Source organism: Paramisgurnus dabryanus, chromosome 13, assembly GCF_030506205.2.
Source record: "Paramisgurnus dabryanus chromosome 13, PD_genome_1.1, whole genome shotgun sequence".
In the NCBI taxonomy this organism is placed as follows: domain Eukaryota; kingdom Metazoa; phylum Chordata; class Actinopteri; order Cypriniformes; family Cobitidae; genus Paramisgurnus; species Paramisgurnus dabryanus.
The window spans coordinates 16,583,339-16,605,666 of record NC_133349.1 but is presented as its reverse complement, the minus strand read 5'-3'; the positions used below and the strand labels follow the sequence as shown (position 1 = coordinate 16,605,666).

At 37.1% G+C, this 22,328-nt stretch overlaps 1 protein-coding gene across 2 annotated transcripts; it reads right to left on the bottom strand.

The window, feature by feature from the left end:
- Positions 1-10,736: 10,736 nt before the first annotated feature.
- Positions 10,737-19,185, bottom strand: steap4 (STEAP family member 4). 2 transcript variants are annotated; one of them, XM_065245502.2, is made up of 6 exons: positions 18,899-19,185; positions 17,904-18,084; positions 16,928-17,391; positions 13,701-14,228; positions 12,205-12,369; positions 10,737-12,045 (listed from the first exon to the last, which is right to left on the bottom strand). In XM_065245502.2, exons 3-6 carry the CDS (start codon positions 17,387-17,389, stop codon positions 11,785-11,787), a joined length of 1,416 nt encoding a protein of 471 aa, XP_065101574.1. In that variant the 5' UTR covers positions 17,390-17,391; positions 17,904-18,084; positions 18,899-19,185; the 3' UTR covers positions 10,737-11,784. The 2 variants fall into 2 exon arrangements, with proteins under 2 accessions (XP_065101574.1, XP_065101573.1); XM_065245501.2 differs by lacking the exon at positions 17,904-18,084.
- Positions 19,186-22,328: the final 3,143 nt, after the last annotated feature.

The following is a 22,328-nucleotide window of genomic DNA, read 5'->3' as shown; positions in this document are numbered from 1 at the left end:
CTACACCAACACATTTGCGCTACCCACACCAGAGCATTATGAGGATGAGAGAACCTACAGCTGGACCTGTGCCCTCAAGAAGGCCCGTCCAATGCCTGGTGCCAATGCATCCCCTGCAAAGCCTGATGGAGGTCCATCACCCTACAACAACACCATTTGTACGTCTCCAGTAATGCCTGATGATGTTCCAATGGACCTGTGCCCTCAAGAAGGCCCCTGCGATGCCTGCTGACAACTCATGGCTGGATGAGTTCTGCATGGATCTGTGGTATCGCACCCTGACTTTCCTCACAACTCAGTGTGGTTGCACTGTAACAACAGTCTGCTCAATACACGAGATCAATTCCACAGACTGATGATTTCAAGATCATAAAAGCAAACGTCGTGATACTGCTTTTGCAACTTGTTGACAAAAAGCTAAAGGCGCTCTGTAGCATCTGTGAAAACTCTTACCTATGTGGTTTGTGTGTGTTTTTACAATATCAAATAATGATCGGACTGCTGTTTGTGAAATTATTGATCCGACGGATGCTCACATCCTTGAGAAAAACGTTGTGATGTGTATACATTTCTACGCTACATTGGTGACATATGATGTATTTCTTTTACTTGCTGAGAAATAAAATCTTGTTTCACTTTAAACATCTGCGTGATTTGTTTTCTTTGTAAGTAAAAGAAATACATCATATGTCACCAATGTAGCGTAGAAATGTATACACATCACAACGTTTTTCTCAAGGATGTGAGCATCCGTCGGATCAATAATTTCACAAACAGCAGTCCGATCATTATTTGATATTGTAAAAACACACACAAACCACATAGGTAAGAGTTTTCACAGATGCTACAGAGCGCCTTTAGCTTTTTGTCAACAAGTTGCAAAAGCAGTATCACGACGTTTGCTTTTATGATCTTGAAATCATCAGTCTGTGGAATTGATCTCGTGTATTGAGCAGACTGTTGTTACAGTGCAACCACACTGAGTTGTGAGGAAAGTCAGGGTGCGATACCACAGATCCATGCAGAACTCATCCAGCCATGAGTTGTCAGCAGGCATCGCAGGGGCCTTCTTGAGGGCACAGGTCCATTGGAACATCATCAGGCATTACTGGAGACGTACAAATGGTGTTGTTGTAGGGTGATGGACCTCCATCAGGCTTTGCAGGGGATGCATTGGCACCAGGCATTGGACGGGCCTTCTTGAGGGCACAGGTCCAGCTGTAGGTTCTCTCATCCTCATAATGCTCTGGTGTGGGTAGCGCAAATGTGTTGGTGTAGCAGTAGGAGTTCATCGTTTCTTGAAACTTGTTAAGCGAATACGTTGAATGATCCAAACTTGAACCGTTTTAATGAATGTAATAGGTAGGCGGAGATAGGAGTCCTGGAGTTAGGGACACGCCTCTCTGGGTGGAACAACTTCACTTTAAACATCTGCGTGATTTGTTTTCTTTGTAAGTGTAAACTTTATGTCAGTGACTTTGTAATTAAGTTTGTTTCGTTTCTATAGGTTATGTAACATTTGTCAAACTCTTTATCGCTTAAGTTATTGTGCAGTAAGTGTTAGATAGTTAACTTTTTAATTACATCAGAAAATAATAAAGTACATCTCAGATCCCCTGACAGTTAGCACATCATACATGTTGGTAATCTCTTGAAAATTGTTGCTAGACGATTAAGGGAACGCAGCAACACAGTGAAGTGTGTTTTAGATTTACTTACTAAAACCTTCACCGTGAAACAGTAAATATAGGAAAAATTTAATGTTTGAATATGTAAATTCATCAATTACATAGAAAATATACGTCTACAGCATAATAAAGATTGTTTAGCTTTAACTTAGTAATCCTTTCAACATAATGCGGTGTACCTACGTATGTAGTTGCAATGCTATGAAACAGAGCAAGACAAAACAGGAACGTGTGTTTGTTTGTTAAAAACCTTGTAAATTAAGATGCAAACATCTACAACTTGGTAATGTTTGAAATAGTTTGGACACATTTAAAATCGGCACCAATAGATTAAAAACATCTATATTGCGTTGAAGTTGTATCTACCTAGTTTTAGCATTTCAGTACCGTTCCTTAATGTCAGTTCAGTCAGAACAACTTTTGTCATACACAATTGTTTAAAGATTAGAATAAACAACTTGCGTCTAAAATATGTCATTAACCCCTATAAACGCGACATGTCATTTATACAAACCAACAGTTTATACAATGTACTAGTTGCGCATTAATAGTATATCTTGCAACTGTTTTTACTATTTGAGCTCATGTGCGTATATTTTTTAAAAGTTTTCCAGATAGATGAAATCACTATTGTGTGAGGTCTTCAAAAAGATTTATGTTTCTAAACATTTAGGCTTGTGAAGTGATTATAACTGTTTGTTAGAAACACTGGGTACAGCTTGCTGTTTTTTAAAATCGAGGGGCCATATAAAATTACGTTAAAGTTGGTTCTCTTTTGAATAGTTTCTCTGCAATATCATCGTTTAGAACACGCGCAACATATGTTTGATATAATTCTTGTTACGAACATAATATTCTTGATGGTTGCAACAAAGATAGTACTTGTACACCAGGGCATACTATTTGGACCATTTAAAGGTAAAATGCTTCATCATTCTTGTAAATGTTAGCACCCCGACATTTTCTGAAGCTTTCTATAAAAATCTAGGCCGAAGTAAAACAGTTTGCCCACTCTTATAGTGAAACATTTTGGTGATGATGTAGACAAAATAATAAATTGATGACATTAAGACAGAGAAGCCATAGGTTTTGAGTGTAAATGGTTGTTTTTATGAGACCAGAGCAAACACTCTGTGGGTAAGCCCTGTTCATGAAGATCTTAACAATCGTTACTTTGTAGATATTCTAGATAAATCAGAGAACGAGTTGAGACAGTAATCGCAATGTGTTGTGCACTTGAATCCTGAAAACATGAAATCTTACAATTTCTGTTTGCATAAATTAGTGTGATGAGTTAAACTAAAATAAACAAGAACAAAAAACTTTTGTCATGTATGGCTGATTAAAGATTGGAATAAACAGTTGTGCCAAAATACTTCAACAAACACCTGAAAGATGAAACAACATATCATCATCATATGACAAAACTATAGGTGATGATTGTACTAGTTAAACATTATTAGTTTTCTTACTACTGTTTTTACAATTTGAACTCGTCTGTACATCATTTTACAGTTAAACAAAATCAGTATGGTGTGAGGTGTTGAAGGGCTCTTGTTTGGCTTATAAACCTTCAGGATTGTGGCATGATAACAGTTTACCACTGTTAAACCAGCACTCACTCCTGGGGACAATTAAAAGTAAAATGTATCACAATTCCATGTAAATGTGAGTTTCTGAAACTCTCTATAAAAATGAATGGTGTAAACTCAAAAATATGACATGCAGTATAACAAATAACGGATAAGTAATAAATACATTAAGAAGGTTTTAAAGGTAAATGCATGTTTTTTATGAAATCTGAGAAAGATATACAGAAGAAAGTTGACATGAACAGATCAAAACTATGAAAACAAAAGATTGTCTAAATAAATACAGCTAAAAACAGCAAAGACATAGGTTTGGTGAAAGTGTTCAGATGAATAACGTTCCTGGTTTGTTTGCGAGGACCAGTGTGATAGGTAAAAAATCTATACTTTCGGAAACTTAAAAACTAGCAACGTTTTGATGATTCACTGTTGCTTTCTGTAAATTATGTCAAAAATCAAAGTGCTTAACTACACTTGTTTGCAAACGTTGTTATTCCTGTTTGCCATTGTTAAGATACACTTGGGTGTAGTGTGTTGTCTGTAAATATAAGCAACCTTTGAGAAAAAAACACAGTCTAGAAATGTAAAGTCTAACTGAATGGTAGTGTTGCAACTACGCATGTTTTACGAATGGTAAATAAATGAATGTATGTTGTAATGTGCTTAAAATGGTCCTGATAAGTTTTGAAATGATGATTCAGTTATTGAAGCACAAGTTTCATAGAGTTATATAGTTTATGCAAAGTAACTGACGTGTCTATGTAAAAATCACTAAATAACACAATCACCAAATTTGTGTCAGGTCATGCATGGGGATTTAGCTTTTCATACTGATGCAAGTCACTTTTATTTTTACATAAAAAGTGTCACGCTTTTTTTTTTATGAACAAGATTTCTACTTGTCCAAATGACCGAATGAAGCGGGAACATTACACACAAACGTTTATCACGAACTTTCTAAAAGCTGAAACCAGTACTTATCAAATAAACAGCCTATAGATGGAAAGAAGGTGAAGAAAAATTAAAAGGCCATGTTTAAAGGTAGGTCGTTAAAAAAAAGTGAATGTGTTTTCAGGTGTACGAGGTGTCCCAGGAACTCGCATTGTTTTCAATCATCACCAAAGGTTATGATGTTGTCTAGATACAATAGAAAGTGTATGCATGCGCCAAGACCCTTGTCGATCATAAAGTCAGCAGCAACTTCAACAATTTCACGCACATTGGTTTGGTCCTTCTTTGTCGCTACGGCAACACATACATCTATTACATATGCAGACATGTGGAGGATGTTAGCAATTTCAAACTCCTCATCGCCACATTCGTACAAAGCATCTAGAGCTTTTTTGATGAACACATTGATCGGTTCATCTGCGTTAACAGACACTTGAACCTTCTTATCAAAAGACTTGTCCAGACTTTTCACGACATCAGTTTTTTTCTTGAGGTTGGTTACACGCTCGGCATCAGTTTCGCAGTAATTTTGCGGCAAGCACACATCAGCATTTGCAGATATTACAGCATAAAAAAGATTAACAAGCTCACTCCTGCAGTGTTCTGAAAGTATTTCTTTAAAAACTGGAGGACCGCACACGTGCGCCGTCTTGCGTTTGTGATCACGCTCAAGTGACATTTGTGCTCTCTTTTCAAGAATCCGCAGCGTCAACTTTACACAATGTACGTCCACAAGTCTCTCCCTGATTTTGTTAAGCTTTCGGTCGTGCTTGCACCGTCCTCAAAAATAGCGTCTGCAACTCCTTGAATCCTGCACAGTTGAGCTATGCCGTGTTAAAAACTTTGCTTTAAACAATTTAATGGAGAATTCCTGAAAGTAGCCTTCAAATTTGCCGCTAAACGAACATGCCAGAGTGTCGTCTGAGTAGTGAGAGCTCCAAGTTTCAGGCTCTGATTTGTAACCTAAAAATCCTGACCCGTCCCCTCTAAACACAGCAATTCACACGCCCCTCATCACATAGTCATCGGTGTGAGTTATGAAGCTATAGAATATTAAAGTGTCAGTGGGAAAGGTCTTTCCCGGTATTTTCTATATCATCCTCTCCGCTCTATGCACCCGTAGGAAAAGGATTTCTTGCTTCCTATGTGAAACGCTTCAATTTTTCTTAACTTGTAAAACACATTAAATAAAATCAGTTTCACGATGTACACAGCTAATACGCTGGTTTTTAGTTTCAGTCCTAATAGTTATCTTTAAGCTGTTATTTTTTATAAATTAATAAGATCTTCCACTTTACATTAAATTGTGTCAACAACAACAAATAAAATTGTAAATAATATGTCTCACTATGTACTCTCTCTCCCAGTGCGATGGCTTAGATCGTAATGCATCTTGGAAACGTGGTGGTGTGTGTAGAATTTAGCGGTATCTAGTGGTGAGATTGTAAATTGCAAAAGACTTCAATTTTAAAACCCATATGGTAGCTGTCGCACGACAAACATGTCATCGTCTGAGACAACGTAGGGAAGAAGCATGCTCTGTAGAGCAGTTTGTACGATTAGGGCTACTGTATATGACGGTGACTTCCATGAAAATTGCTCGTTCTTAGGTAATAAAAACAATTCAGTTCATTATGTAAGGTCCTTATACACCACTGATTATATAGTTATGTATATTATTTAGCATTTTTGTCTTTTTTAAAAGTAACACAATGCACCTTTAACAAATACAGCGTTCTATTCGCCTTGTGAAAATGACTACATTTCCCATAATGCCCCTAGTGCACTAAAGGACACGGTGGTCACAATAATCAAACTGCCGGTGTAACATGATGGACTACGTGAGATCTTTGTTTTGCCTTGTGGAGCTGTATATAATAAAGCGAGGTATTTTTAATCTGAACTAACACATAGATTTCACTCGTTGTTCTACAACACTCGATTTATCAGATGGTTTGTTACTGTTTTCTGTGATGACATTTTTTGTTTTTATGGGGTAAGTGCTATTATATTCTCTGTCATTTAAAGGTAAACATAACGGTAAGCATGCCGGGTTTACAGTGAACCAAGCAACATGTATAGGTAAAGGTTAAAAATCAACTAGATGTTGGAATCTTTAAAAAGTAAATTAATGCTCAGCCCCCCAAAAAGCTGACTGAAGTTCAGATGTTTTGAGTACAACACAATAAATCAACATTAGTTGAAAATGATAGCAAAGTGAATCTTTACTGATTTATTTTTCTTATATTATGGTGTAACAAAACCAACGTCGCTTTAAGAATATACCTAGATGATTTTGTGCGGGTATTTCATATGTAAGGATCATCAGTTAGCCTATGTCTTTAGTCTTACTCTTTTATTTGACTATTTTACAATAAAAAGTTTACTTTATAAATTGAAGAAATCATGTACCTCGCTTTGTCACCACGAAAGTAGTACATGTTATTCTGGGTAAAGAGTAGTGTGAGTTTAATAGACTTTAAATTTAAATGTGTAAGTAGTTTGATTTTTAACTTCTGTCTTATAGACATTACTAACTGAGAACAGCAGAGACAGAGGCATGAGGGGATCAAAGCACATAATGAAGTAAGATTGTGTATGTTGTGTTCATTGAATGCATCTAATTTGTTTGTCTTGTATGGGGTAATTTGTCAAATATTATTAAATATTATATTAAATACAAAAGCACTAAAAGTTTTAGTGTTTTGGCTAAGGAGTGTGAGCATGTCTCAGGTACTTGTATTTCAGGTGCAATAATAAATACTAGACGAAAATGTGTTTTTGAGATTAAAATAAATGTAATTGATAAGTGCTTTATTCTTTAAGTTGATGAGTTCTTTCTGAAAGTCTGAAAACTATACTAAACCTAATATACTAATAACCTAAAGTTAAAAGTCTCAGTTTTTAGACGGGTAATGTTTTGTAATATGTATCTTTTTGTCTTTACTTATGCTGTACTTATTAGTATGATGAAAGCAACGCAATTTGCAATAATGCAGGCCCCTTGTATAAACACAGTCCTGCTATCGCAGGAGGACTGGACATGCTTTACTAGTCCATAAACAAAATATCTCGGTCCTCACCCGGGCACTGCCATAACGATTTACGATTCAGAGTGGAAGCATCTCTCAGGAATGCAACTTTAAGGACTACGATCTGTGTAAGTGGCAGAAGACCATATCTGTGTATTGAACAGTTTATTTGAAAAAACATAATTTTTGTTTTGAAAATCAGGTCATCTATACAAAATGCTGAATAGGATATTTAAAAATTACACATAAATGTTTACTCTCTAGAGAAAATCCACCAAAATCATCATCTTGACAGAATTCATTGTTCATTATTCTTGTAGAATGTATTTCATCTGCTGCTGTGAGAAACCTTTTTTATTCTGTTGGTACTATTGAAATGGTTTTTTAATCATTCGAATCCGTGCTTAGTGCTAAGATTTTTAGAGGAAGTTAAATTTAAACATATTTTCTAGTCTTAATTTATTTAATTACAGTTTATTTTCACCATAAATATAACCTTAGAAGCCAGGATGACGTTAAAAAGAAAAGAAAGAGCACTTAATTTCTTTGATAATTTCACATAAAAATTTGTGTTTAATGAAACTATTCATCCCCTGATCAAAATAATTTGTAGAGAGGCAGCTTATAATGATGTCACGCATTCCGAAATGGCGCATGTTAAAAGTTTAAGTTTTTATTTTTTTCGGGGGCATAGTGAGATGGTCCACGCTATTTTGCCATTCACTCACCGGAGTATCGCACAAGCTGCATGGGCTATCCATGTTTGTGATTTTCGTAACTGTGATTTCCCTGGCTTTTATTATACATATTGGTCCCCACCTTATATAAATTATGATGGGAGCATGGAATGTGTTTTAATGAAGACCGCTTGTGTAAACACTGTTTTTATTGTTTTATCGTAGGAGGACATGATTTAACATGCCCCGGAGATAACCCCGGACGTAAACATGTCAACGTGACGTGGGCGGTCCGGTTAAAAGTTCAACGCGACGTGGGCGGTCCGGTTAAAAGTTCAATGCTACGTGGGCGGTCGGTTCAAAAGTTCAGAGCAGCGTGGGCGATCGGTTCAAAAGTTCACGACGTGGGAGGTCCGGTCAAAAGTTCACGACATGGGAGTTCCGGTCAAAAGTTCACGACGTGGGTGGTCCGGTCAAAGGTTAGCCCCTCCCCGGAGGTCAAAGGTTCACGACGTGGGTGGTCCGGTCAAAGGTCAACCCCTCCCTCGCAGGTCAAAAGGTTAGCCCCTCCCTCGCAGGTCAAAAGGTCACCCCTCCCCTGAGGTCAAAGGTCACCATCAATCATTTTTATGTGACAGTATGTAGCCTATATTTACTACTCATATGCGGCTACACCTCCCACCTTTACAATGGGTTTAATGGTGCACTGGAACAATCCTTCCTAAAATGCATTAAACTTTCGTTTACAAAGACGTGAAACTCACCGAGTGGTCAGGGGTGTTCACTGATATGCCCACACAAAAATCGCTGCAAAATACGCATTCCAACAGGTTTTATCGTAGTTTTTGCCAACTCCATTGACTTGTATTAGATGTCCTGTGAGGTACGGCAGTGGTTTTCAAACTGGGGGCCGGGGCCCCCAGGGGGGCCGCGAGATGGTGCCAGGGGGGCCCCAGTTTTATGACATTTTAAGAAATACATTAATTTATCATGAATTCTGTGTAATTAAATCTACAAAAAAATAAGGCTACTAACCAAAAGCACTACATTTTGTATAATTTAATGTTTTTTTTTCATTAAAATGTTGAGTTTTAGAACAGTTTTTTGTCACAAATTTTCTTTGGGGGGCCACGAAGGAATGCACCGTACACAAGGGGGGCCGCACGCTGAAAAAGTTTGGGAACCACTGAGGTACGGTATTACTCCGCGCCGGGAACTTTGTTTCTATTCTTGCAATTGGCAATGGCGGATTAGCGCCACCACCTGGGCTGGAGTGTCTATTATTCAAGCTCTAAGCGGAAGAATATACTGGTGTCAGGCGTTTGGAAAAATAGGTCCACAAGTTAACAACGAATGCTAAAACCGCTGTTGGAAAGCATCTTTTGCAGCGATTTTTGTGTAAGCATATCAGTGAACACCCCTGACCACTCGGTGAGTTTCACGTCTTTGTAAATGAAAGTTTAATGCAGTTTAGGAAGGATTGTTCCAGTGCACCATTAAACCCATTGTAGAGGTGTGAGGTGAAAAAAACAAACATCCAAAAATTCTCAGGGCAGCCGCATATGTCGAAATTTCAGTCAAAACCGTTCTATTTCATCATAAACAATCTGAAAACAGGGCTTTAAGTGTAAAATACCGAACTTGTCCTTTAAGCTCATAGTGATTTTAGATTGATAAGGACTTTCTACTGATCACAGAGCCGTAGTACACGCACAAGCTGTGCATGAAACACAGAATCGGAGCCTTGCGATTCAGAATCGATTTCAGGCAGGTCTTTTTAATGGGGAACGCGATGTATTGTCACAGCCCTAGTTCATTTTTCTTCTGATGAGAGGTGTTTTTAAATATTTGTGGCTTGAAACAGATGGAAAATGATCAGCTTCTGCTGCCTTTCTATGGAGATCCCAATGTAAACTGCCCCTTTGTTACCCTCCATCTCCCCTGGTGGGTCATGTGACTGGAAACTATCAATGGTTAAACAAAGCTCAAGTGTTGGTTTTACTGCCCTGGACAGAGACTCAGGTCAATGAGATAAAACATCTGCTTTTGTGATTCTTGTGTCTTTGAAGAATACATTCACTATAATTCACTTAAGGTCAGGACAAAAATATTTATGGGTTGGTCCTCATTTTCCATACTGTATATATTTATTAAGCCACAATAAAGGTGGTACTGTAGTTCACCCAAAAATGAAAAGTCTGTCATCATTTTCTCATGCTGAATCATTTATCCTCATGTTGTTATAAATCTATATGAGTTTCTTAATTATGTTGAATACAAAAGAAGAAATTTGACTAATGATGGTAAATGAGTAAATAATGACATAATTTTTATTTTGGGGTAAATGATCCCTTTAATATATTTATCAGATACTTTGGTTATTGGGTCAACAAAATAGGTGTAATTAAGATTGTTGGTATTTTTTCAAACTTATATCCTGCAAGATCATTAACCAAAGTATCTAATAAAGATCTTAATGGTAGGTTAACGATTTTGCTTTAATAATTAAACTCATATTAGAATGGTAATGATAATGGAATTTTATTAATAATTAAACTCTGAATCTGTTTTAAATGTCAGACCTTAGATAGCTATTTAATGTTGTTTGAGCTGGATTAGAAACTAAAACACAATGGGGCTCATTCACTAAGAATTGTGTACATTGTGTTCTTATGTGTGCAGAAAATGGTCTGGCAAATTCAGATTATTGTAAACGAGGAAACATTCAGCAGTTGGTAAATAGCATAACATAATCACACCATTTCAATATAAAGCTTTGATAAATAATAATGCACTTGCTAAATATTTCACAACGCTTTAATGCACAAATATATGTGTACACAATAAGACCGTTGCTTTATATACACAATAAATCAATAAAGTGCACTGCCAGTGGTTGCTGTGCCCTTCCAAACATCCATCCGTATGAATTATTATGGTCAAATCTAAAAGCAAATATAAATGTCAGAATGATATGAAAAGTCTTTATTGCATCTGATGCTTCATATTTAATGTCAAGTAATACAAAAATAACATCACAATCGTATCCAATATTTTAAACTCGCTCAATGCTTTGTGTTGGGAATAAGTGAAGTTATTAGTTTTCTTCAGCATTGCTTTCAGTAACATCCAGCACATAATGTGCCACGCTATTTCTGTTCGGCAGGTGGCAATTCTTCATAAAAGCACTATACAGAAAGACCCATCCACCAGTCAAGGCACCTGAATCCAGACGTGATTGACAGGTCCTTTATACTTCACAAGAGAGAGAACGATGAGCTTTCCTGCAGACAGGAAAGCCAGAAACAGATCAAGAAGGAAGTTGCTGCTCAGTTTCGGATCGATAATATCTAAAGGGAAAAGCCCACTGGGAGGCTCTTGAGAGGAAATAGCTCAGAGGAACAGGTAATAAAAGACAAGTTAAAGAGCTTTACACCGTACAAAGAAGTGTGCTCTAATAAATGTGGGCTAAAGAAATCCCCACGTCGGCTAACTTTGTGTTCTTTAAAGAGGAGAGAACATTTCTAACATGAACAGAGATGATATGGGTTATTATGAGATGTAATATGATACGAATCTACGGTTATAAAATATTTATGCATTTGCAAGTTACTTAACATAGCTCAAGAATAAACTCTTTTTTTTGTTGGCTATATGGATTAATGTGAGATAATAATCAGTGCAGCTCCAAAGAGACTGTTAACTGTAATTGAAAATGTCTGCAGCAAGCTTAAGAGCATTGAGGAGCAAAGCCCTCTCCAGTTCTGATTGTGGAAAAGATGAATTGCTACCTGTTTTAATGCAACAGGCGACACTCAAACTAAACCTTACTATTTTTCAACCGCCACTAGGCCATTAGCGGTTGGCTGGTCTTTGCTAAAGTCTTGTTCTGTCGTTCCCACCCTTGTCGTATGCGAGTGACTTTGTGGTCCATGCACGGAGTGATCAGGATGAGTTTTAGTATCAGAACCACGCAGGGGACCACCAGAGACAGCATGTACACAGGGGGCATCCCCCACTTGTATGATGAAGGTTTCAGAAATTTGTCCCAGCCGTACAGAAATGTGTGGAGGGTGCAGAGAAGCAGGGTAATGTAGCCCAGTTTAGACTGTGAGGAGAGAGAGTCATATTAACAGTATTGTGAGCATTAGTGTTTCTTAAATTGTTAAAATACAGTAATTTTAAAAACCGAGTTTCTTGCTGTGATCTGTAATGTGATTATAGACCTATACAACTGACACGTTATCATAGACTGTAAATGCATTACCTGTACAAATCTGAACTCCCTCCAGTTTAGGGAGTTGCTCACAGATGGAAGGGATGTAATTCCTAACAGGACAAATAGCCCAAATCCAAGAATTCCCATGGAATAGTAGGAATCATGACGCCAGGCTGCCGTGTTATCAAAATCATAGGATACATTATTTTTAATCTGCAAAACGAACAAAAATATCATTTTTTCATCAGTTTTAGTCACTTTTTTCTGTGTGTTTACTATTTGTGCCTAATGATGTGTGAACCAGTGTTTCCAGTAACTTTTCAAAAGCAAAGTTTACAAAAAAAAAAAAAAAAAAAAAATTTAAGTAACCCTAATAAATTATTAAATAAACCATTATTTTAAACCGGTATGTTGTTATTTTCTCCATGAAGCAATAAAAGATTTTCACACAGCTTGGTTCCATGTAAAGTTCATGTCTATCAAGTTACAAATTCGACAAAAAACACATTTAAAGTTAAGGGGACACTTCACTTTTTTTTTTAATTTGTCATTTTCCAGCTCTCCAAGAGTAAAATATTAGATTTTTACAGTTTTGGAATCCATTCAGCCGATCTCCAGGTCTGGCGGTAGCACTTTTAGCATACCTTAGCATATTCCATTGAATCTGATTAGACCATTAGCATCACGCTTAAAAATAACCAAAGAGTTTCAATATTTTTCCTATTTAAAACTTGACTCTTCTGTAGTCGCATCGTGAACTAAGACCGACAGAAAATTAAAAGTTGCGATTTTCTAGGCCAATATTGCTAGGAACTATACTCTCATTCTGGCGCAATAATCAAGGACTTTGCTGCCGTACCATGGCTACAGAAGGCACAATGATATTACGCAGCGCCTATAGTCCCCTTGGTTATAGCAGGGGTCCATTTTCGGGCGCGATGCTAATGGTCTAATCAGATTAAGTGGATTATGCTATGCTAAAAGTGGTACCGCCAAACCCGGAGATCGGCTGAATGGATTCCAAAATGGTAAAAAACAAATGTTTAACTCTATGGGAGCTGGAAAATGAGCATATTTTCAAAAAAAGTGGAGTGTCAATGTCATGATCCTTAAAGGTGCATATTGGTACCTTAAAGGTTCATATTGGTACTTTAAAGATACATACTGTTACCTGGAAACTACATATCTGTACCAAAATGGTACATATTAGGACCTTTTTAAAAGCTTCCATCCCAGTGACCGCCTTTATACCTTTTCTTCTGAGAGTGTATTGTATGCGTTCAGAAGGCGGCACAGACGTCATATGGATGACATTTATAATGCTTGCTAGACACAGTCATTATTATCTGTCATATGAAACAGAAGCGAGACATTTCTCCTTTTGTGTTCCATGGGAAATCTCACAGGCTTGCAATGGCATTATGGTGAATAAATAGTTACATGATTTATTTCTTGGGTGAACTGTTTCTTTAAAGGCCTAACTAACTTGGGGACCTATGTTAGCACAAGCATGCCTTAAGATTTAAAAAAGTGTTAAAACTCACCAGTGATATAGTGTAGACATTTATCCTGTAGCGTACATAATATCTGATGGGAATAACTAAGGTGTAGATAACATGCAGAAAAGCAAAGGCCAGAGCTATGAGTCCCAGTTGCTTCCTGCACAGCATCCATCGATCCAGCCAATCAGGGAAGCGCCGGTACTTTGTGCCGTTATAAAGCTGCAGGAATCCAGCCAAGGCGCCTGGCAGGTAACACAGGGCCAGCATCACCAAGGCGACAGTCGGAAAGGCCTTATTGGCTAACGAGATCATAATACGAAAGGCGATGTCTTTGCCGTTGGTGACGCGCTCGTAGATGACAATTCTTGTGAGTGCGTAGAAAAAAATCAAAGCGGTTAGACCCATGGCGATCCAGAGAGGAAGTCTCCAGAGTGGGAAGAGTTGCAAAGGCAGATCTTCCAGCTCAGCAGCTGCTCTTAGAGAACCTTTATCCAGGACAGTGAAACCAAGACCCTGGGCAATGTCCACCACCAGTTGTTTAGCATCAGCACGATCTCCACAAACAAGCACCTTAGAAAATGACAAAAAGTAATATAGTATGTCCTAGTGTAGAATTAAAAATAAATTAAATAACTTCTGGTGTATCATATCATGTGGAAATGTACACGTTTATCCAAAGTAAAACTTTTTTTGTAATTTCATTAGAATTGGATTTTGTTTTCTAATACAATAAGTTCTGGTTTCAAATTCACTGTAAGGTGTTGTTTGAACATAATTGTGTGTCACCTATGTGTGTACAAAAAATCTGCCCATTCCTTTTTTTTGAAATCTCGTAAAACACAGGACAAGGTGTTGACATTTTCTTAACAAACTGACATCACTTTGCACAAGCCCCACCCACAAGCGTACAGAAACAACAGTTAGGTCATTTTGAAATCGTCTTTGCATAATTCATAACCATATATTAATTAAGAACAATGAAATAAGGTGATTGTTTATTAAAGACAGTGCATGTTTTCTGGTAGGGAAACAGATACTCATTTGCATTTAAAGAGACATACAAAAAACAGCACAAAATCTGCACAGCCAAAAATTTGTCTTTTCAACATGATATAATAAATGCTCTATAGGGTATTTGGAACTGGCACATTCTGGGGACACTGAGACTAATATTTCATCTTGAAAAACTGCCATATTAGGTGACCTTTAAAAATAAACACGTTTTATGATCGCTGTGGATATAGATATCACTATAATTATGTGTACTCTTGTTTATAAGTTGTGTAAATGATGTGCCTTGTTTGCAAATTATACCTGTATTTAGCATGTATGTCTTGTATTTCTTGTGCAGACTATAGTGTTATTTTCTGGCTACTAATAAATCTCAATTTCCTTCACTGTCTTCCTAAAGTGTTAATGTCAGCTTTGCCAATAACAAACAATAGGCTACTCTTGCAAAAAGCTAGGCAGATTGATTTTTCGACTTATTCTAACAAGATGCCATTTTTTATTGACCAAGTAAGCGTTTTACAAAACATTACTTTCAAAGTACAGCATTTAAATATAGTGTGGGAACTTGAATTTACTTCACAGCAGCGTGTAGTTTAAGCCTGGACGTTATAATTTGTTTTCACAGGTGGCCTTCACGAAAAAACAAGAAATTGTAATCAAAACGAAATGACAAATACACCACTTACTTGGCTAGACGTGACTGCTCATTTTTATGTAAACACATACTGTCATACACACGTAAATGTGACAGAGAACATAGAGATGACGATGATAATAATCCCATCTGGCCAATTTCTCAACCACCCTATGAGTTTCATACAAAAACCTCTACTTAACTTGAAAACAACTACACAGGCAATAAACAGCAATATTGTCATGTATTACGTTTTATGTTTTGAGCTTATTCGATGAACAGTACGTTATATTAATGTATGTGAAGAACTATAATTATGGCAGCACAATATGATGGCACATTGAATCTCATTGGTTCTCTCGTGTCACATGACAAAACAAGCATATATGACAACGAGTCTAGTAACAAGACATGCAAATACCAAATAAGACTTGATGCTATTTGTGCCGCCATATTGTGCTGCCATGATTCTTCACCTACATGATAACATATAAGTTGCTAAATAAGCACAAAATATGACTTGTTTTCTCTCACAAACATAGTTTTGGTTTTAGAAGACATATTAATGCAATGTTATCATTTGGATTATATAATGATAAATGCATGTGCTTTTACAATGCTAAGAATAAAGAGCCAGGATATTGTTCAATATAACTTTAACTGTGTTTGGCTGAAGAAAGGAATCTTTGGGATGAGGTTGAGGAAATTATGAGAAAAAATTCGCTTTTTTGTGAACTGTTACCTAAAGCTTTTTGCACTGCAACTTGATTCATTAAATTTTAAACTGTTCTCTGTTCAAAACAGCGTTGCTGTACTTTGACCCTTGTTGCTTAAATGATTAACAAAATTGCAAAATGTTGTGGTAGATACGGTTACCATTGGTTTTAGTAATTCTGCACCACTTTACTCTTTTCAGCTATTTTATTAAAATGTAGGTTGGATTGTACAGTAGACTGGAGTGTAGCCAAACTGGATTGCATGTATAAAAGCACAATCTACAAAATGCTGGGTTATTTTTACCCAAAAGTGACGACCCCGCCTTTGGGTTAATTTATATCAGATTTTTTTATATTGTTCCTAAATATTAAAAACATAACCATTTGTAGTAAATTGCCATAACCTGCTTTTATATGGAGCAGCATTTACTACACAAAGCCGTAGTTCCCTGACAAGCTGGGCCTTATTGCATACATTTCGCATACGATACATCCGCAATAATTAATGCAAAATTGTCATTGAACTACGCCTTTGTGTAGTAAATGCATTGACTATATGCAATGCAATGATTCACCACATATCAAGGAAGCGGCTTTACTGATGAGATGCGCATGACAATTCAATTTATCACGCAGCCCTAATTTGACTCAACAATAGGTTAAAACAACCCAGCATAGGTTAAATTTACAACCCAATGAGTTGGGGTTGTTCCTTTCTGACCCAATGCTGCAGGGATAAAATAACCCAGCATTTTAACCCTGCAGCATTGGGTCAGAAATGAACGAACCCAAACTGTTCTGTTGTAAATTTAACCTATGCTGGGTTGTTTCAACCCAAAATGTTGGTTTGTTTAACCCATTGTTGAGTCAAATTAAAAAAATTTCTGAGTGCATAAACTGTGCATTACCTGTCTGTTGGCATCCAGTCCTCCAGACTGCAGTGCCCAGGCTGAAATGGTATTGAAGGCTTTGACCACAGTTGCCCCTGGAACCAACGTGCTCAGGTATTCTGCGTTGGATTCTCTGTACGTGCCGCTCTTGAGATTATTGCTGATGTCCACCAGCACCTTTTCCGTGAGATCAGAAGCCATTGAGCTCAAAAATCCATAGTGCTCCCTCTGTACAGCCACAAATATCACCTGCGCTTCATGAGCTGCATCTGCATGAGACATGACCTTTGAACCCTTAGGCAGCAACAGAGAGTTTTTAGGATCTCGGGATCCGTACACAACATTGTACCCCGATTGGAGCAAACGAAGCCCTAATGAACGACCAAAGTCACCGGTCCCAAAGATGCACACTGTCTCCTGTGTCTCCTGGTTATGTGACTTTGATGGTGGTGTCACCATTGCAACTGAATCTGACTTCATTTCTAAAAAGAAAAAAGAAAGGCAGCATGTTACATTATAACAGTTTACTTAAAGGCACACCATGGAACTTTTTGGCCACTGGGGATGCTAGACATGTATTTTTCACGTCTAGCGCCCCTAGAGGCCACAAGCGCCGCAGCACTGTCGCAAAGGAAAAGAAGAAAACTCTTTAGGTCACAAAGTGTGCCTTCCAGCATGTCATGTGTCATATAATATAATTTCATGGGTTTTATTTTCATCAAACGCCAAGAAAATCACGTAGCTCACGTTTACAAGCTGGTTGTAACGGTGGTCGCTTGGTTAAAGTTTATATTTTAAACAAATATTGCTCTAAAGGGGAATAGAACCTGGGTCGCCCGTGTCGTAGGTCCATGAAGCCACCACAATGCCACAATGTCACGTGATATAAGTCTCTCTCTAAACTCTCCAAGTAGCTTCCAGTAAAATTTGTGTAAAAAAGAGTGTTTGGGCGCCAGACAGGACTTATATATGCAAACATTATAACATTACTTACTAGTACAAAAGCATGACGATCAACTCAGCATTGGTCAGAAAGCCCTCCTCCTTCTTTAGTTCACGCCAGCGAGCGAACGCTGGCCCAATATCTATCCTCGTCCTTCTTTTTATTCTGTCACTCTCCTCTTTTCTCTTTCTGGTCTCCTCCGACAAAACCTTGGGTTTCTTTTTCTTAGTTGCTGCTTCGGCCATGACAAAGACATCAGGAAAATAAATAGTTGCGCTCTCACGTCCGCATTTGAGGAAGTTGAGAAAGTGACATATGCCGTAAAGCAGATTTTTGTAGTTTTTTGTTTTGTGCTCGGGTTACTACCCGAAACCCCAAGTTTAAAAGTACGAGTAAAAGCGATACAGACATCGTCAGGCTATGGTGGACATGTCATTCAACCTATTTTAAGTAATGTACCATCACAAGGCTCTTGAAAATATATTATGAATGCTGAAAAACTACAAAGTGTCACTTTAACAGTTCATGTTAATTTCTATATGAACATTCTTCACATGCATAAAAACATAAATTGTCAATGTATTTTAATGAATTATGAACATTAACCCAGATTTTAAAGTGTAAAAAATTCTAAATTTTGCTGCTGGTAATGAATGCATTAAGTCATTTAAAACTAATTAATTTACATTAATGTAAAATGTTAACATTTTAATGCCTATAAAATTTATATACCAGTTTTATTAATATCTTAGAGCTCTGTGGCTGTAGATGATTGCATTTCTGCTTGAATGATTGAAATTCTTGTTTTTCTTTTCTTTTTTTGGCACCGCAGGCAGTGATGTTGTAATGAACTGTAATTATGGCCTTCACACAGTATATCTGACTGCACAAGTTAATTCATGGGTTATTATTTGTCCTTTCGAAAGACTGAAATGTTGAGAAATACACTGCTTATAGAATATGGAAAAAGAAAGGAAAATTAGAAGAAAAAGATCATTAAAAAACAATAAAACAAAGTCTAGTCATAAGAACTCATGAATACTCACGGGCACAAATGCAAAAACGTTGTTTTCAGGAATTTCTGAAAAAAAAACCCACCAGTCTCCCTTTGTTAAATCAGATCCAGACTGTTGAAAAAAAGTTGAATATTTTTATGTAAGTGCAGAATTATTTTCGCCAGTAATTGTCGTCATATCGTCATAAGAAAGTTTAGCAAAGTTTTGTGATCATCAAAATGAGTTTTTGGTCTTCTTTAGATCTGCAGTTTTCTATCTGCTGGCATATGTGTTGTTGTGAGTCTGTTACTCGCCTGTTTGAGTCTGTTTGCACATGTGTGTAAGAGGAATTTATTCACGAGCTCCTGACCTGCCCACAGCTCGGTGGGGGTTTTGATTTGTGAAGAGCTGGGTTGTTTTGGCAATGGTGGATAAAGTTCAATGTGGGAAACTCCAGATTGGCTGTAACTTTGTGTACGTCTGCTTAAAGGCACAGTGTTTGCTCGAGTTAACCTCCTGTGCTTTTTGAGGTCAAAGCTTTCCTGGAAATTTGTTGCATAAGAGTAAAATAACCGTTACCATCTTGCCAAGTGTCTAACACATTTTGTTCCACACTTCATCCTTGAACAGCCGTTTATCTGTTCTCAAAAGGAAAGCATTTTATTTAAATATTTTTTTCATTTGTAAGTTCGGTAAAGGTTTGACAGACTTCCAAATGCTTAACTGGAACATTACACTACGTCATTATTTTTAATGTGCCGTGCCAAAACTATCTTTGCCAAAATCCTGAATGGAAGAGCGTATATTTCTCACTGCACACCTTTGATGATTTGCAAAATTTTGATTGTGGTATTAAATCACTAAAGCCAAGCACCACATCAGGACGTCTGTACCAAGGCTCAGACCTTAGTGTCTGCGGTCACTGCAGGGTTAGCCATAGATCACATCACATAACTGCTTGTTACACCCACCACACAAATAAGTGTAGTTCAGAGCTGGTAATACAGGATTTATATCTTTGTCATTTATAATTACTCCTGCTTGTACCTACTTGCACCTTGGGCCACACTCTGCATGTCTCTCACGAGTATGTGTGTGCGTTTCTAATGACACACATGAATAATGGCTTCCAGATGATTACACACTAAAATGTATTTTCAGTTAATCTGATCCACATTCACACAAAGCACAAACACATGGCTTGGATATGCATGTGTTGTTTGGAAAGAAAGAAAAAAGGAAGAAATTAAATCTTGTGAGATTCACTGTTACTAACTTTAAACCAGAAGTGGTTCTGCATATGTGAATTAGCGAATAAGATCTTAACCTCACAGGTCTCTAAACAGAAATGAATAGATCCTCTCAGCTTCATTGATTTCCCAAAAAATTAGTTCACGATGAAAGCCGGATAATTAACAGAAAATGAATGGGAAGTCATAATATTTGCAGGACGTAGCCCATTTCCAGGATGTCAACAGGAAACCAAGCATTGCAGAAATCGTTACCACAGATAGAGACATAAATGCCGGTAATGCCACAGATACATTTGGATAAAAGTTTCTGTCCAGGAATTACCAAGTAAATTCTCTCAGGAAAATTGCAGAGTGCTCTGAATAAGGCTCATTTTAAAGTACTTCTCCCAAAATTCCAACAATTTTAGTTTAATATGTGTGTAACATGTCATCACCTTAGTGTCAAAGTCTTCTGCCCGTTTATCCGCTCTTGCAAACACTGCATGATGGCGGTATTGCATGTGAGCAGATGGTAAATATGTACACATAATGGGACTGACACAAACATGATGAGATGGCTATACGTCAGAAGAATGAGAGAAAGACATGTTACTCTGACAGCGTGATGAACGAGGATCTCATTTTCACACGCTGTCATGTTGCTGGAGGAGGTACGGTATCTGGAGAATACGGCGTTTGTTGTGTGAAGTGTTTCCTGAATGTAATCTTCTTACATTTTTAATTCATTTGAAAAGCTGTTGATACAGTTTTGACTCACAGAAACAAAAACAGGTTTTGGTTAGAGTATGTTCTTCCTGGCTTTCATCGCTCAGAAATTCCACCTCTTAATTTCCTGCTTTGTATAAACAGTGAATGGTTTTGAGAACATGGACATCTGCTCCCTAGTGAGCCAAAACAATAAAAGCTAAGCACTCTAATTTGGATTTTATCTGGGATACAACCCGGTATTCTGCCGTAGGGAATTTCTCTCTTACGGTCTTCAGCGTCTGTTTTCCCGTTATAAGGGGAGATTATCCAAAGGAACCTCTGATAACAGAAGGCAGTTTTTGGTGCTCTAATACTAGGATGGTTTTCCATTCAGCATATTGGCCTTTGGGATTTTGTTTGTTCGGAGCTGTGTTTTAAAGGTCAGGTAACAAATGGAGCTTTGATTCCGAATTCCTGTCATAAATCTGCCGGGACTATGACAAGTTATGTGTATGTATATTTTAACTGGCACTATTCCAAAAATTAGTAAGAGAAGCAGCATTTTTAAAGGGATAGTTCACTTTAAAATGAAAATTCTGTCATCATTTACTCATCCTCATGTTGTTCTAAACCTGTATGAATTTCTTTTTTCTGATGAACACAAAAGAAGATATTTTGAGAAATGATGGTAAACACACAGAAGTAAGTGACAATTGACTTCCATAGTAGGAATAAAAAAATATGATGGAATTTAATGGGTTCCATCAACTGTGTGCTTACTATCATTTATCAAAATATTTTCTTCATCATTTATCACAATACTTCCAAAATATTTTTTCAAGTCAATGGTCGCTTACTGCTGTGTGTTTACCATCATTTCTCAAAATATCTTCTTTTGTGTTCATCAGAAAAAAATGTATTCATACAGGTTTAGAACAACATGAGGATGAGTAAATGATGACAGAATTTTCATTTTTGAGTGAACTATCCCTTTAAGGTATCATAGGCTCACTCCTGCTGTGAGGTCTTTATCAAAAGGTAGGCAACTTAAAGGTAAGGTCTAGTTCATCTAAATAATATATGAAAATAGTTGCTTGTCACTTGCAAGTGTATTTGTATGTGGTTTTCAGAATTGAATTTATAATTTACATTTTCAGCTTTAATCAGCTATGTTGGCACATCTTTATTGTCACTGGTAGAGTTGCATTGCATTTCTGGCATTAAAGGTTGTGGGTTTGATTCACAAGTAACACAGATACTAACATATTGATAAAAATGCAGCTAAAAGCATCTGCCAAATACATAGATGTAAAGCTGTAATATGAGAATTTTAAACTTGAGGAATCATTAAAGAAGCAGTATGTAAGAAATTTATATCAATTAATCATAAAATGGCCCTGATATGTCACTAGACATTAAGAAATCATTTTCATTTCAAATACTTATATCACTGAAAACCAGGGACGTCACTAGGATTGGAAGACAGGGGGGGCTCAGCCCACAGAGTATTTGTAACTTGTGTTTGCAAAATTTTTGCACTC